This window comes from Miscanthus floridulus, chromosome 11, assembly GCF_019320115.1.
Source record: "Miscanthus floridulus cultivar M001 chromosome 11, ASM1932011v1, whole genome shotgun sequence".
NCBI classification, from domain to species: domain Eukaryota; kingdom Viridiplantae; phylum Streptophyta; class Magnoliopsida; order Poales; family Poaceae; genus Miscanthus; species Miscanthus floridulus.
Window position 1 is genome coordinate 73,635,220 of NC_089590.1, and position 16,609 is coordinate 73,651,828.

Consider the following 16,609-nt stretch of genomic DNA (forward strand, 5'->3'; position numbering starts at 1 on the left):
CGGGACTAAAGGTTTTTTTTCTTTTTCTTTTTTTTGTTTAATTTGTTTTCAGTTCAGTTACACATATTTGTTTAATATATAATATGTTTTTATGTACGCATTCTACGCTGCTAAGATAAATACACGCACGCATATAATTACATCTAATTCTCATCTCGAGCATTATTATATTCGAATAAAGTATGAAACTATATATATTATAGATATATATGTATATATACAACACTTTCATAATCTTGTTCTCGAAAATAATGATATCAATAAACATTTAATTTACATCATTTATTCCTTAGGATCAAAGTAGAACTCGCCGTTGGGATTTAGCACTTTTTCTAGAAGAAATCCTACTATTGACTCTTGAACTGCTTTCAGATGGTCTTTTTGCATGACCCTTTGTTTCAACCATTCAGTCTTGCATTTGAAATAAAAGGAAAAGTATTAATATATATATATATATACATATATATATATATATTTATATATATTTATTTATTTATTTAAAAATAAATAAAAAATTGATATATACGTACTCTGAGGACATCTTCAGGAGTTCTTCTTATATGTGCAGTGATAAATTCACAAACGTAGTATCCACACAAGTTATTACCTGGTTGCTGCCGCAAACACCACTATACGAGAAGAAGATTATTCTCATCATCTCACATATAAATTGAAGTACGATATAGTAATTAAACACGTGGGGAAGTATATATAGTACAACTTACTGGTATTTCAACTACATTAAGTGGTGCCTTGCAATCCTTGCGGTGTTACCGAATAAACTCTTTCCAAACCCTGTGCGACCAATAATATACGATCGTTAATAAATTATGGCAAAGTCTATTCAATAATAGTTGTGCGCGAGAGATCGAAATTACCCCTGGATAATGTCTATCATATCTTGGTATAGTGCCCGCTCTTTTCTCAACGAGTCCAAGATTACTAACCGACTTGAGTTTAACTCAATGACAATGAGTATCCAGGGAAACCTGCATTGGTTTATACACACACGTACATGCATATAAGTTGTATTGATATTACATAAAATGTGTAGACTACATTATTATTAACACTTACTCAAAGTTGTACGGGAAAAGTATTGTTGTCTTGTCGTGCTGCTTCACGAAGAACCTCATGATATTCTTCTGTGCTTCAGATACCCACTGCTCCTTGATAATAATATCGGTTTTGAATACGATATAAGGATCAATGAAGCCAACACTGGTGTCTTGTATTCTTTGGAGCTCTGACATCTGGAATCTGTATATAAATATAAGTTACATGTGAAGATAATTATATACACGTACGCATGGAAGTGAGTTTATTAAATAAAAGTAAGAATCACTTACAAACAAAAGCAGCCAATGATTGATTTGTCCAGAGCGTCCATGCGGTATAGTTGATGCAATTCTTCGAAACTAATATGTAAGATGTCATCGCCACGGAAGTAATGATGGTCTCTAAATCTGACAAAGATCCACTCCTCACCCCTGCCACACGCCTGCATGTACCACTTGTTGAGCAAGTACATTTACGTACCCAATTCATTCAGAGCCGCAGGGTTGTACAGACTTTTGCCAAATTTGAAAGTCTTCCAGGTATCAACTTCCAGGTTCTAGATTGGAGCTTTGCCCATCAATTGATCCAAGGTTAAATCAGTTAGTTCAAAAAAAGCATTAAGGTCTTGAACCGACACTTCTCTAGAGTTGTCTGATCGATAGACTTCTATGTTGGAACCATATTCATTAGCAACAACAAGATTTTGCATTGGTTGCTTCTATTGTCCGAGCTGTGGGACATTCTTCCCTGATGCTCTTTTCCTTTTCTTATCTACATCATGTGACTTCACGAGGAAGCGGTCATAGTCTGATAGTGGCGGAGGCTTACGAAGTTTAAGCATCTTTTTCTTGTGAGCTTCGACCTTCTGCCTCAGTAGATCTCGTGGTATGTAAAAGTACGGCTTCTCCTTAAGCTTCGCTTGTCTCTGCTTTTCGATATCTATAAAAAAATCTTTCACTTTTTTTTCTTCTTCAGCTGCTATTTGCTCATCAGTCTTTTCAGGAAGTATTTCTTGAGAAATAACTCTTTTTTCGGGGTCTTCTTTGCTGCTAGGACCTTAGACGTCTCTGTAGTGTGTCGCTGTGGAGGGGGTGGGGGCGGTGTTGGAGACCGGCGTGGAGGCGATGAGGTCGGTGTTGGAGACCGGCGTGGAGGCGTTGGAGATCGTTGTGGAGGCGGTGGGGCCGGTGTAGGAGTTGGAGATCGTTGTGGAGGCGATGGGGCCAGTGTAGGAGTTGGAGATCGCCGTGGGGATGAAGTCGTCTCGCCCCCCGCGACGCTGTGATGAGATGGGGAATGAATGATTGGGCTAGGTTAGGGGAGACCCTGCTACAAAAACAAGTTGTGAGTCAATTATTTTTGAAGCCAATATAAAATTAATGGAAAATAATATTTTATTCACTTTCATTCGTACCTAGGGTGAGGTAGGGGAAGCGGTGGCGCCCCAGGAATGATGATGAAGCGTTTGCGCCATTGAACAAATGTCTTCTCTGCTTCTCCTAGTGTCTTCTCCTCATCACCGCCTTCAATGTCAAGAGGAACATTGCTGTAACCTTTGAGCACTCTATCGACCGAGACGCTAGCATATCCAGGTTGAATAACTAACCCATGGATTCTTGGTGTCTTCGTTCGGTCTATTGGAGATACAACCCCGACAGCCACCATGATTGATGCATTATTACCATCTGGAATGTGCAGCTCACATGTTGTTAGAGGCTCGGTAATATCATCAATAGGGAAGCGCAACCCAGCGTCATCTTGAATAACTAGCAGCTCCATGGAAGCACAACTGCTTTTTATCTGACCAACGGGGCTAATGGTGACTCCCGGCGTTGATTGCGATTGCATTTGACTCATTGCTAGCTGCACTTGCCTCTTGATCTCCTCCTGCATTCTTGCCTCAAGAGATTTTTCTCGTTCACGTGATTTAAGCAATGCTTGTCGTGACTCATTAACAAATTGCTCCAATACACGGATTCGGTCTGCCGCCTCATCCTTCTTTCTCTGGCGGCTTCTGTAGGTATCCTTGTCTGCTGGGAATGCTTGTAGCCATGGAACCGCCCCATAGCCTCTTGTTCGACCACCGTGTTCGGGATTCTCTAGGGCAAAAATCAATTCATCCTTCTCTCTGTTGGGCTTGAAAACACCACTATCAGCTTCTTCCCTAGCACGAGCTAGTCTCTGTGTTGCTCTCTCAATTTTTTGGCCGAAAATTAGCTTGCCAGTGTCTGGGTCTAGGCTTCTCCCATGAGCGTAGAACTAATTCTTCGCGCGTTGAGGCCAGTTCTTCTCTATTGTTTCAGGTATGATTCCCTTGGCAGTAATCTCTGCTTCTAGGTTCTGCCACTTGGGAATAGCACTCCTACAACCACCTGATCCCATGCGATGATGGTATTGCTTCTGTTGGGCATTCTGCTGATTCCTCATCACACGTTCCTCACTCTCTTGAGATGTCTTGTATTGTACAAAGTCTACCCAATGGGACTCCAACTTGACAAACGTCTTAGCATTGAAATCCAGCGTATCATTCTTCAAGATAAACTTTTTATACAATGTCTTCTTCCAACTCTGGAACAATGTTGCCATCTTCTTCATTGTGTAATCCCTCACTAGCTCCTTCAAAGCATCATCTGCTTGTAATGTGAAATGCTGAGTGATATCTCTCCAAGCTAGGTTCTTGTCACGATCAGATACAAAACTAACATTAGGAGCGGATATCTTCTGCTTCCATTCACGAGCACTAACTGGGATCCTATCCCTTACAATGAATCCACATTGATTGACATATGTCTGAGCATGTGGTCCTAATGGTTTGCCGGTGTTGGTGTCGAATTCTGATATTATGAAACGGTCCTCTAATGGCTTTTTTGGCCCTCAGACTTTCCTACTCTTGCCGGTGGTTGATGTAGATCTAGAGACCGGCTACATGAGTAGAAACACAACGATTAACAACAAATATACATACGCATGCATCTATAAGAGATGATAGATAATCGAATATACCTCGCCAGTATTTTCTTGCGCGACAATTTGTTGATCTTCAACCACCGGGATATTCAGGATATCCTTATAATCAGCAAAGTACTGACTCGTGTCATCTACATCTGCATTGGTGCCGGCGTTGATAATATCCACCATTATATCATCATTCAAGTTATCATCCGGAGCAGCCATTTGTATCTTCAAGATAACACATAGATAGAATTACTATGGCACATAATATAAGTATATGTGATAACACATATAGAATTACTAAATCCAATTAAATATAATAACACATAATATTTCATAAGGATAAACAATAATAAGGTATAGACTTTGGAATCGAATCAAAAACACTTTCGATCCAAAAATATGGAAATAAGTACATGTATATATACACATAGAATGATACAATTTTCTCTCTCTCTCTCTCAACACATAGAAATAAGTGTATATATATATATATCTCTAGATATGCATGTGATAACACATAGAATGTCTCTCTAGATATAATTTTCTCTCTCTCTCAACACATGGAAATAAGTACATGTATATATACGCATAGAAATAATTAAGTACATATGTATACATATAGAATCTCTCTCTAGATATATATGTGATATAGATAGAATTCCTAATAAAATATCCAAGTGATATATAGATAGAATTACTAAAATAAAATATGCATGTGATATAGAGATATAATTACTAATAAAATATGCATGTGTCAATTACTAAAACAAAATTAAATCTAACATATATAGAGAGAGATAGAATATAATTACTAAATCTAATTAAATAAATCTAACATAAAATTAGATAAACTAGTAATAGATAATACATTTTAATCAAACATATAGGAAAAACTATAATAAAAAACTATCTAAAAAAACTATCTAAATAAAGTACTAATTAAATTTTAATACATTTAAATCTAACATATATCAAAAACTATCTAAAAAACTAACTAAAAAACTAACAATAAACTACTAATTAAATTTTAATACATTTTAATCTAACATATATATCAAAAACTATCTAAAAAACTATCTAAATAAACTAGTAATTAAATTTAACATACATTTTAATCTAACATATATATCAAAAATAATCTAAAAAAACTAGAAACTTTGTAAAAAAATATGGCTGAGAGTAGCTAGCTAGCAGGCTAGCTGGGGCGGATGGCGGGCCGGGCAGGGCGTGCTGGCCGGCCACGGGGTCGAGCTGAGCACCTCGCGCGACGACGACGGCGCGGCGCGGACGACGAGGCCGGGCGAGAAGCGGTCGGCGATGGAGGGTGGGCTCGGGTGCGGCGGCGGAGATGGGATCTGGCGGAGAGATGGCGTGCGATGCGGGCCGGGCGGATGGCGCGGCCGAGCGGGGGTAGACGACGATGGCGGTGCGGCAGAGACGAGCTCGACGGCCGGGCGAGGCTGGGCGACAGAGGCGAGATCGACGTAGATCGAAAAGTAGAAGATGAACAGAACAGGAACCGTTCGATATATATAGGCCGAGACTAAACAACATTTAGTCCCGGCTGGTAAGGCGAGCCGGGACTAAAGGTCCAACCCTTTAGTCCCGGCTCGGCTTACCAGCCAGGACTAAAGGAGCTTTAGTCCCGGTTGGTGTTACCAGCCGGGACTAAAGGTATTTTTGGGCGGGCAATTCCGTCCACCCTTTAGTCCCGGTTGCTGGCCTGGGCTGGGACTGAAGGCCTGAAAATTTTGGTAGCCCGCCAGAGTAATTGGAAAGGCCTGGGATTTTGATTTTGTTCTCCTTGTTTAATACTAGGTTAATCAATTAATTCTATAGCAACCTCAATACTTTGCAATATTTATTTTTAAAAATACTATTGATTAACTAATTATTTATTGTAAATAGGAAAATTTTGTAACCTAAAGTTTTTAATTTCTTTTATGAATATAGAATATAAATGTTACTAATACTAAGTATTTTGTTAATGCAAAAATATATTTGTTACTTAAAATTAATAAAACTAATATTATTCGATAGGAAATTTATTATCACATTATTGTAACGTCAATGTTTCAATTTTTTCTCGGTTTTTTACCAAAATGACAGGAAATTTTTGTTGAACCTATAAAAATAAAGAAAATGTAGTATTTTTGTTCTAAAACTTTTTCAAATGAAAAAATGGCCTATATAAGGATTGTAGATCTTGATGAGTTGAACAAACTTAATATTCAAAACTTTTCAATTTGAGACAATCTAGGGTTCCGAAAACTAGTTTGTAGGCATCGAAATTTAAAAATCACAAATTTGAACCATCTAAACTTTCTCAAATGGAAAGTTAACCAAAAGAACAATTGTATATCTTGATGATCTGAACAAACTTTGTATTCAAAAGTTTTCAATTTGAGACAATCTAGGGTTCTAAAAACTAGTTTGTAGGCGTCGAAATTTAAAAATCACAAATTTGAACCGTCTAAACTTTCTCAAATGGAAAGTTGACCAAAACAACCATTGTATATCTTGATGAGCTGAATAAACTTGGTATTCAAAACTTTTCAGTTTGAGACAATCGAGGGTTCCGAAAACTAGTTTGTAGGCGTCGAAATTTAAAAATCACAAATTTGAACTGTCCAAACTATCTGAAATGGAAAGTTGACCAAAACAACAATTGTAGATCTTGATGAGTTTATAAAACTTGGTATTCAAAACTTTTCAATTGGAAGTCATTTAGAGTTCATAATACTATAGTCAAAGTGTTGTTTTTTCATTTGACCAAATTTGACTTGGTCAAACTTGCTCAAATGAGACACTAAATGACCTCAGATGAAAAATCTCTGAATACCAAGTTTGATCATCTCAGCACTATCTACAATTGTTACATAGCTCATTTTCCCATTTGAGAAATTTTTATCAAACACTAGTCACAAATTCTTGAATCTCATATAGACTTTCGAAAACTATGTCACACACTTGTGAAATTTGAACTATATTTTGTTCAAACTTTCTCAAATGAAAAAATGGACTATATAAGAATTGTAGATCTTGATGGTCTGAACAAACTTGGTATTCAAAACTTTTCAATTTGAGACAATCTAGGGTTCCGAAAACTAGTTTGTAGGCGTCAAAATTTAAAAATCACAAATTTGAACTGTCCAAACTTTCTCAAATGGAAAGTTGACCAAAATAACAATTGTAGATCTTGATGAGTTTAACAAACTTGGTATTCAAAACTTTTCAATTTGAATTCATTTAGAGTTCATAATACTAGAGTCAAAGTGTTGTTTTTTCATTTGACCAAATTTGACTTGGTCAAACTTGCTCAAATGAGACACTAAATGACCTCAGATGAAAAAACTCTAAATACCAAGTTTGATCATCTCAGCAATATCTACAATTGTTACATATCTCATTTTCCCATTTGAGAAAGTTTTATCAAACACTAGTCACAAAAATCTTGAATCTCATAGACTTTCTGAAACTATGTTACACACTTGTGAAATTTGAACTATATTTTGTTCAAACTTTCTCAAATGAAAAAATGGCCTATATAAAGATTGTATATCTTGATGAGCTAAACAAACTTGGTATTCAAAACTTTTCAATTTGAGACAATCTAGGGTTCCGAAAACTAGTTTGTAGGCGTTGAAATTTAAAAATCACAAATTTGAACCGTCCAAACTTTCTCAAATGGAAAGTTGACCAAAACAACAATTGTAGATCCTGATGAGTTTAACAAACTTGGTATTCAAACTTTTCAATTTGAAGTCATTTAGAGTTCATAATACTAGAGTCAAAGTGCTGTTTTTTCATTTAACCAAATTTGACTTGGTCAAACTTGCTCAAATGAGACACTAAATGACCTCAGATGGAAAAACTCCGAATACCAAGTTTGATCATCTCAGCAAGATCTACAATTGTTACATAACTCATTTTCCCATTTGAGAAAGTTTTATCAAACACTAGTCACAAATTCTTGAATCTCATATAGACTTTCTGAAACTATGTCACACACTTGTGAAATTTGAAACATATATTAAACATATTACAATGTGAAGTCATAACTTATTACATAATATCCATCTCTAAAACATAATATATTAAACATGCATCGTTGTATCATGCGGGCACAACAGTGAATTTATTCTTGACGTATGACCCTTGGTTATGATCTTGTCGTAACCATGGAGTGTCTTCATCATTTAACATGATGCTTGGATCTTTCTTCACTATGAAGGATGGAATTCGAACATTTCTTTCATAATCTTCTAACATGTCTGACTTGTCTTTAATTTTCACTATATTTATTTTCCCAGAAAGAACTATGTGGCGCTTTGGCTCATTGATCATTGAGTTGATGTCTTCGTTTTTTCCTCTCTTTGATTTTGTAGACATGTCTTTCACATAGAACACCTGACTCACATCGGCAGCAAGGATGAATGGTTCGTTTTTGTACCCAATATTGTTGAGGTCCACTGTTGTCATTCCATACTCTTTGTCGACTGTTATCCCTCCTCCGGTCAGCTTCACCCATTGGCACCGGAACAAAGAGACTTTAAAATTAGGTGCGTAGTCTAGTTCCCATATCTCTTCTATGCGGCCATAATATGTTTGTATATTCCCATTTGGATCTGTGCCATCTATGCGAACACCACTATTTTGATTGGTGCTCCTTTTATCTTGGGCAATTGTGTAAAATGTATTCCCATTTATCTCGTACCCTTGGTACGTGAGGATATGCCACGATGGTTGCCTAGCCAACAAATACAGTTGCTCATTAATATTATCATCGCCTTGACATTCTTTTCGCAACCAACCACTGAAACTTTCCATGTGCTGACGCCTAATCCAAGCTTCAGTCTTCCCTAGAAATTTGGATCGTAAGAACTCCTTATGTATCTCGATGTACGGATGCACCAATGACGAGTTCGGAAGAACTGTGTAGTGTGCTTTATTGAAATAATCGTCTTCCATGCCAATATATGTTTTCTTCCCTAAAGTTCCTTTACCACTAAGTCTCCCCTCATGTCGTGATTCGAGAACGCTAATCGGGGCAAGGTCAGGAATAAAGTCAACACAGAACTCAATGACCTCCTCTGTTCCATAGCCCTGGGCGATGCTTCCTTCAGGCTTAGAATGGGCTTTCATATATTTCTTCAAGACTCCCATAAACCTCTCGAAGGGGAACATGTTATGTAAGAACAGAGGTCCAAGAATACTAATCTCCTTCACCAAATGAACTAGGTGTGTCATGATATTAAAGAAGGATGGAGGGAACACCAACTCAAAGCTGACAAGACATTGAACCACATCATTCTATAGAGTAGCTAGTTCCACTAGATTGATTGCCTTCTGAGAAATTGCATTGAGGAATGCACATAGCTTCACGGTGGCTAGACGTACATGTGGAGGTAGAATTCCTCTTAAAGCAACTGGAAGCAATTGCGTCATAAGCACGTGGCAGTCATGGGACTTTAAGTTTAGGAATTTCTTCTCTGGCACATTTATTATACCCTTTATATTGGAGGAGAATCTCGATGGGACCTTGATGCTGCTTAGACATTCGAACATGCTGTCCCTCTCTTCTTTGCTAAGCGTGTAGCTAGCAGGACTTAAGTAATGACGTCCATCATCTATCTTCTCTGGATGAATGTTGTCTCGTTCTTTCATGCCCTGCAAGTCCTAGCGTGCTTCAAGTGAATCCTTTGGCTTCCCGTACACACCCATGAATCCTAACAGGTTCACACAAAGATTCTTTGTCAGGTGCATCACGTCGATTGCATTGCGGACCTCTAGGACTTGCCAATAGGGTAGCTCCCAAAAGATAGACTTCTTCTTCCACATGGGTGCATGTCCCTTAGCATCTTTGGGAACAGATTCGCTGCCTTGTCCCTTTTTAAATACTACTTTCACATCCTTGACCATTGCGAGTACATCTTCCCCGGTTCGGTTATGAGGCTTCTTCCGGTGGTCTGGCTTACCTTTAAAATGCTTTCCTTTCTTTCTTACTTGGTGATTCAAAGGAAGGAATCGACGGTGGCTAAGGTACACGACCTTTCGACATCTTTTCAAATATATACTGTCAAGGTCATCAAAACAATGTGTGCATGCATTATATCCTTTGTTTGTCTGACCTAAAAGATTACTTAAAGCAGGCCAATCGTTGATTGTTACGAACAACATTGCTCGTAGGTCAAAGTGTTCTTGTTTGTACTCATCCCAGACACGTACACTTGGTTTGTTCCATAAAACTAGAAGTTCTTCAACTAATGGCTTCAGATAGATATCAATGTTGTTGCCAGGTTGCCTCGGACCTTGGATGAGGATCAACATCATAATGAACTTCCGCTTCATGCATAACCATGGAGGAAGGTTGTAGATACATAGAGTAACTGGCCAAGTGCTATGACTAGTGCTCTGCTCCCCAAAGGGATTCATACCATCTGTACTTAAGGCGAACCTTAAGTTTCTAGCCTCATTTGCAAACTCTAGAAATTCCCTGTCTATCGCTCTCCACTGGGATCCATCAGTTGGGTGTCTCAGCATATTATCTACCTTACGGTCTTCTTTATGCCACCGCAGCAACTTTGTATGGTCTTTATTTTTGAACAAACGTTTTAAGCGTGGTATTATAGGAGCATACCACATAACCTTGGCAGGGATTTTCTTTCTAGGACGTTGTTCACCCTCGACGTCACTAGGATCATCGCGCCTGATCCTATACCGTGATGCTTTACATACCAGACATTCATCCAAATTCTCGTATTCATTGCCATGATAGAGGATGCAGTCATTAGGACATGCATGTATCTTCTGGATTTTTAATCCCAAAGAGCAGACAACCTTTTTTGCTTCGTATATAGTGGTGGGCAATTCATTTGGCTTCAGAAGCATCTTCTTTATGAGGTTCAATAAATTCCCAAATGCCTTGTCGGATATACCATTCTTTGCCTTCCACAGTAGCAATTCTAGTATTGTACCCAGCTTTTTTTGCCCCTCTTCGGCCGTCGGGTATAGCAACTTCCTATGATCCTCAAGCATGCGCTCGAACTTAACTTTCTCTTTTTCACTTTCGCATTCTTGTTGTGCATCACGAATGGCATCACCAAGAGCATCAACGAGATCATCTTCTGCCGCTACCTCTTCTTCATCTCCCCCCATTGTAGTATTATCAAAGGCACCATACTGAGCAATAACGTTATCAATGTCTAAATCTTCTCCTTCACCTTCTTCCATCATGACCCCGCTTTCTCCATGCTTAGTCTAACATATATACTTTGACATGAAACCTGACTTAAGCAAATGTGAATGAAGACTCATTGAGCTTGAATATTCCTTTAAATTCTTACATAGGGCATATGGACAGCACATGAAACCATCCCGCTTATTTGCCTCGGCCACACCTAAGAAATAGTGTACGCCCTCAATAAAGTCTTGGGAGCGGCGATCGGCATTGTACATCCAATGGCGTGACATAATCTGCATTACACGACAAATTATGAAAACCTTGAACATAATTAAGTATTTTATTACACAACATAGATGACACACACACGGTTGATTAATTAACTAAGCCTGGCTACAACGTAAGCAATCCCAACTATCACTAAACAAACTAAAACTACAATGCACTTCAGTAACTTAATTATTTCGTGACCGTACGCAACTAAAACAGACAAATCATTCGTCTGTTGAATATCAATAAGCTTCTCCTGCTGGCTCACTACCTCATCATCAGCAGCCGCTACTTAAGCGCACCCGAATTCTGCACGTATGTAGCATAATCTTTCTCCCAGTACCAACCATCGCATCCATTGCCCTCCCACTGAAATTAAAGCCAAAAAATATTTAGTCAAAAATATTCAAGAAAAATAGGTCAATTAGCCATAATAATCAAATACGTAAGAAACTCACATCGCGATCCGGGCACTTGTAGAAAACACGGCCCTTGTTGGGTCCCTGTCTCTTGACTCGGTACTCTATCACAATCTTCTGCTTACACTTGCCGCAGATAATGAGAGGGAGTTCTGGCCTCAGTCGTTTCGCAACCGAACGAGAGGCCGAGGATCCGGTACCAGTTGTCATCTACTTTCTATACTTATTTTTGCAAACTAGTGTAAATTTCACATTTTCTAAAATAATATATTTAAACAAAACTAAAATTATTTATTTATCTAACTAAACCATGAAATATGTACTATGTATAATAGTAAAATACCAAACTATCAAGTGATTTTACTATTGTAAATCATCATGTGATTTTGAGCTAAAAATGACATAGAAATCATAATCAAATCCACCATATCAAGTTACTTTCTATACTTATTTTTGCAAACTATTGTAAATTTCTCATTTCTAAAGTAATATATTAAAAAAATAAAAATATTTATTTATCTAACTAAACCATGAAATGTACTACATATACTAGCAATACTAAACTATCAAGTGATTTTGATGAACTAATTTAACTTTTGTTTATCCAAACATATATACAAATCATCATATGATTTTGAGCTAAAAATGACATAAAATCATAATAAAGTCCAACATATAAAGTTACACATGCATCTATATCGCAAAATGAGATAAGGTACTGATAAAACATAAGAGGATTAAGTTTGTTACCTCCAAAATCGAAGAGCAACATCAATGGAGGGGGAGAGAGCAAGAACAACAGCAAGCTGAAGAACAGAGGCAGTGAGTTTGAATGGAATGGCTCGGGATCGGGGAGGAAGAAATGAGCTGGTCTATAGGCCAGGATAATTAGTCCCGGTTAGGGGGCTAAACCGGGACTAAAGATTAATCTTTATTCCCGGGGCATCACCCAAACCGAGACTAAAAGCTTTAGTCCTGGCTGGTATTACCAACCGGGACTAAAGGTTTACCTTTAGTCCCTACCAACCGGGACTAAAGATCCCTGCCCTGCGAACGACCGTTGGACAGGAACCTTTAGTCCCTGTTGGTATTACCAACCGGGACTAAAGGAACCTTTAATCTCGGGGGCAAAAAATGCCGAGACTAATGCCAAATTAAGACATCGTTCTAAAGTCTGTTCTCTAGTAGTGATATATGAACCACTTTTTAATAAACAAACCAAATCGCATTTCATGTATAAATGAATTCAGAAACCCTCAGGTCCCTCTGTTAAGAATGAACTATTTTGTGCAACAAATGTCTACTACTCTACTCTCTACTGTAGGTGGTGATCTATTCCAACTCAGCTTATAAACTTCAGCCCCTTGAAAATTTACAATTTCGAGAACACCGGCACGCACATGCCGTCAGTTTACGCTGAGCAGCGGAAACCCCAACGCTGGGTGCGGCGACAGCGGTGAGAGCGGCGGCAGATTTCGGAGCAACGCCTCCCAGTACTGCTCCGAGCTCCCGCTCGACGGTGTCACGGGGAGCCACTCAGAACCTCCACCCGTCCCTGTCGTAGCCGACGTCACCGTCGATGAGGCGGTGGTCTCGCGTGTAGACATGGATGACGGCGAGGTGGACGACACCTGGGTCGACGGCGGCGGCGGCGCCTCGATTTTCACCGCCTTGTTCACCACCGCAACCACCTCGACCACGGGGTCGTCCTCACCCTCCATCTGCTGCCAGTTCCGTTTGTTCGCCGTCGTGGGCGGGGCCCAGAGGTCAGCGCCGCGGGTGCCGACCTCGTTGGGGAAGTTGAGGATGGCCTTGGCGCCGCGCATGCGGAACGCGGCGCGGTCGTAGGCGCGCGCGGCCTCCAAGGGCGTGTCGTACGTGCCGAGCCACACGCGCGAGCCACGCCGCTTCGGGTCGCGGATCTCCGCCGCGTACTTGCCCCAGGGCCGCTGCCGGACGCCGCGGTACTTGCGGAAGTCCTCCTCGACGGCCGCCACGGCCGGCGGGCCGGCCGACGACGCCCAGGCGTACGAGCTCGGGGGCACGGAGATGGTGAGCGGCGGCTGCCTTATGGCCGTGGGCGACGACGGCTCGCTCCCGAACTTTATCATCACCGGTGGCGCCGCCGGCTCCTGCTCCCGGAACGCCGCCTCGCCAACGGCAGCAGCCGCACTCGCGGTCGGAGCACCTCCCACGCCCTCGGGCGTCGTCAGGTCTATGTAGCCTGCTTGATGCTGCTGCTGCGGTAACAACGAGACAGGCTGGAACTCCGGTTGAGGTGTCAGGACGGGGAAGGTGACGTCGTCGGAAACTACGACAGGGCTGTCCACGGGGACGCCGCCGTCGCCGCCGAGCATGAGGTCGAGGATGAAGTCGAGGGCGAAGCCGTCGGCGTCTCCGGTGAAGTATATTTCATGTTCGGCTGTTGCCATGGCTGTTGCCTGATTTACTGTTGGTTGGCTGAAAAAAATACTGCTTATAAAGCAAACGAACGGGGCGGAAGCTGTACAGCTGTAAGTAGCGGTAGCGGAGGAGAGGATGGCACAAGAACACAAGAACTCTCAGCGGAAGAGGTTGTCCCGTGCCTATCTGTTTTTGTGTGTGCGTCCAGTAGCTGATGCTCCGTGGACAAGACTACGGCCTACGGGGCGGTGCCCTGTAGTGTATTTATAGGCAAGAAATCAGGCAGGCTAGGGCCGAGAAGAGTAGGAGACTGACGGCCTAGGGCTTTCCTCCGGTCAGGTGGATTTCTTTGACCACCCTTTGATTAGTGGACTCGCTCTAGTCTTTACATCGATCGTAATATCGTAAATAAACTTCATTTCACAGTGTACTGAGTTTGTTTGGCTGTTGATCAAATCACGTACGCGAGCTAATAAGCCGGCCGGTTTGACGATGTGGCGTGCAATTTGCCCGGCATTCTACTCCTGTAGATATTTGACGCTTTCAGATTTTACTACTATATCTTGTGATGACTTATTCGATCACTACTTGTCTTACATAACTATCCAAAGAATAAAGAAAAATGAGAGAGAGAGAGAGTAGTTACTGTGTGAACTTTCTTGAGTTTTTGAGCTGTGGAAAAAAGAATATGAAATTTTGTACAGTTGGAGCCGATCCAAAACACAATAAAGAAAACACATTTCTCAAACCTGAATCCACTAAGATTGAAGGACCGACCAAGCTAAGTAAAACAAAAGCTGGCTACAACAAAAACGCGTTATGGCTTGAAAGACTCTGAGTTTCCCTAACTATGAACGCGTGTTTGGATATACGACAATAGTGATTAGTGGAGGCAGGTTTAGATGGGCAGGGCAATTGTAGAATCTGCCATTGACGAATGAACGGATATCCGACACTCTCTATATGTAAAGCAAATGTAAATCGGTAATTCTGTGAAGCGGGCATCCGTCCGCCCCGGATGGTCCGTTGATGGGCCACGACGCTAGCCCAACAACCCCTTCCTATCTGCTCGTGAGTTTCTAAAAAAAAGAATCGGTCTTCCTGCCTCGTGGCCCTCTTCCTTCCCCCAACGCGTCGCACCCTGCGCACAGCTCGCAGCTCCACGCCGTCACATGCAGCCCGGCCGGCCACCCGCGCGCCCCCACCGCCTCCTCGCTGCTCCGACCAAGCATCGCGCCGCCCTCCCCGCCCACCTGCCGCGCCTCCACACTTGCTCCCCCGTGCCCCAGACTACCGAGGACTGCCGGCTCCTTGAACTCGGGGTGGGAGTTGAGGACCGTCGGCTGCCCTTCTTTCAAGATCCGCCCGTCGCCTTTTTGAACACGATGTGGGCGCCATCTTCTCCGCTCCTCGCCCTAGGCCGCTGCCTCTGGTGAACACACACCGACGAGCCTCCATTCTCCCAAGCAGCAGGAGATGTTGTGACGAAAGCGCATGTTACAAGCATATATTACAAGTGTTTTAGATGTTTCAGAAGTATGTTGCAAGTGTTTCATATGGATGTTGCAAAAATGGATCGGGATGTTGCATATGTTGCAATGGTTGTACACGGATGTTGCAAGTTTCTGTTCCCAATGTTTCATCTGTTTTTTTTCGAAACGTATGTTGCAAGTGTATTTATTTGGGTGTTGCATATGTTTCACACATATGTTATAAGTGTTTTATCTGGATGTTGTGTATGTTTTACAATGTTTTTAAGTGTTTTTCATGTGTTTTTGTAAATGTTTCAGATGCATGTTTCAAATATTTCATCTGCCTTAAGACGTATGCTACATTTGGATGTTTCAAAAGTAGATCGGGTGTTGTATCTTTATCCTCGCTTTTTGCTGCCTCGCCTCGATGTCTCCTCTTCCCGGCGTCGGCTGGCATCCGCCGCCCCCTCCCCCTCTTCTCAATGCTTATGATGTTTGGGGGCGGCACCAACCCTGCGTGGGCGCAGGAAACGGTTGTAAGCGTGGGCGTCCAGACGCCCCGTCCGTCTGGGTGCTAGCAAACCCGTACCAAATGGGCATGTTGTCGGAGGCTTGTCAACAAAGAGAACAGGTAAGCTAGCTGGAGTATTTTGGCCAGGGCCCTACAACCTTCTTTGAAACTGTAGCTTTATTCAAGATCTTTTTTCAAGGTTCATAATTTTTATTGTTAGAGAGTCGTTAAATACCAGAATAAATTCAGGAAAATACGAGCACTCGTGTCAAGTCGAGGACTTAAATCTGGGTGGACATGTTCCACCACAAGAAACCCAAGCAATTGAGCTATACTC

At 41.2% G+C, this 16,609-nt stretch overlaps 1 protein-coding gene across 1 annotated transcript; it reads right to left on the reverse strand.

Annotated features, from left to right (window-relative positions):
• Positions 1-13,292: 13,292 nt before the first annotated feature.
• On the reverse strand, positions 13,293-14,318 carry LOC136492202 (ethylene-responsive transcription factor 5-like). The gene has a single exon (XM_066488303.1). The coding sequence runs from the start codon at positions 14,316-14,318 to the stop codon at positions 13,293-13,295; it is 1,026 nt and encodes a 341-aa protein (XP_066344400.1).
• Positions 14,319-16,609: the final 2,291 nt, after the last annotated feature.

Bases quoted from the DNA above. Each gene is read 5' to 3' on its own strand.
- LOC136492202 (XM_066488303.1), bottom strand. From the start codon at position 14,318: ATGGCAACAGCCGAACATGAAATATACTTCACCGGAGACGCCGACGGC.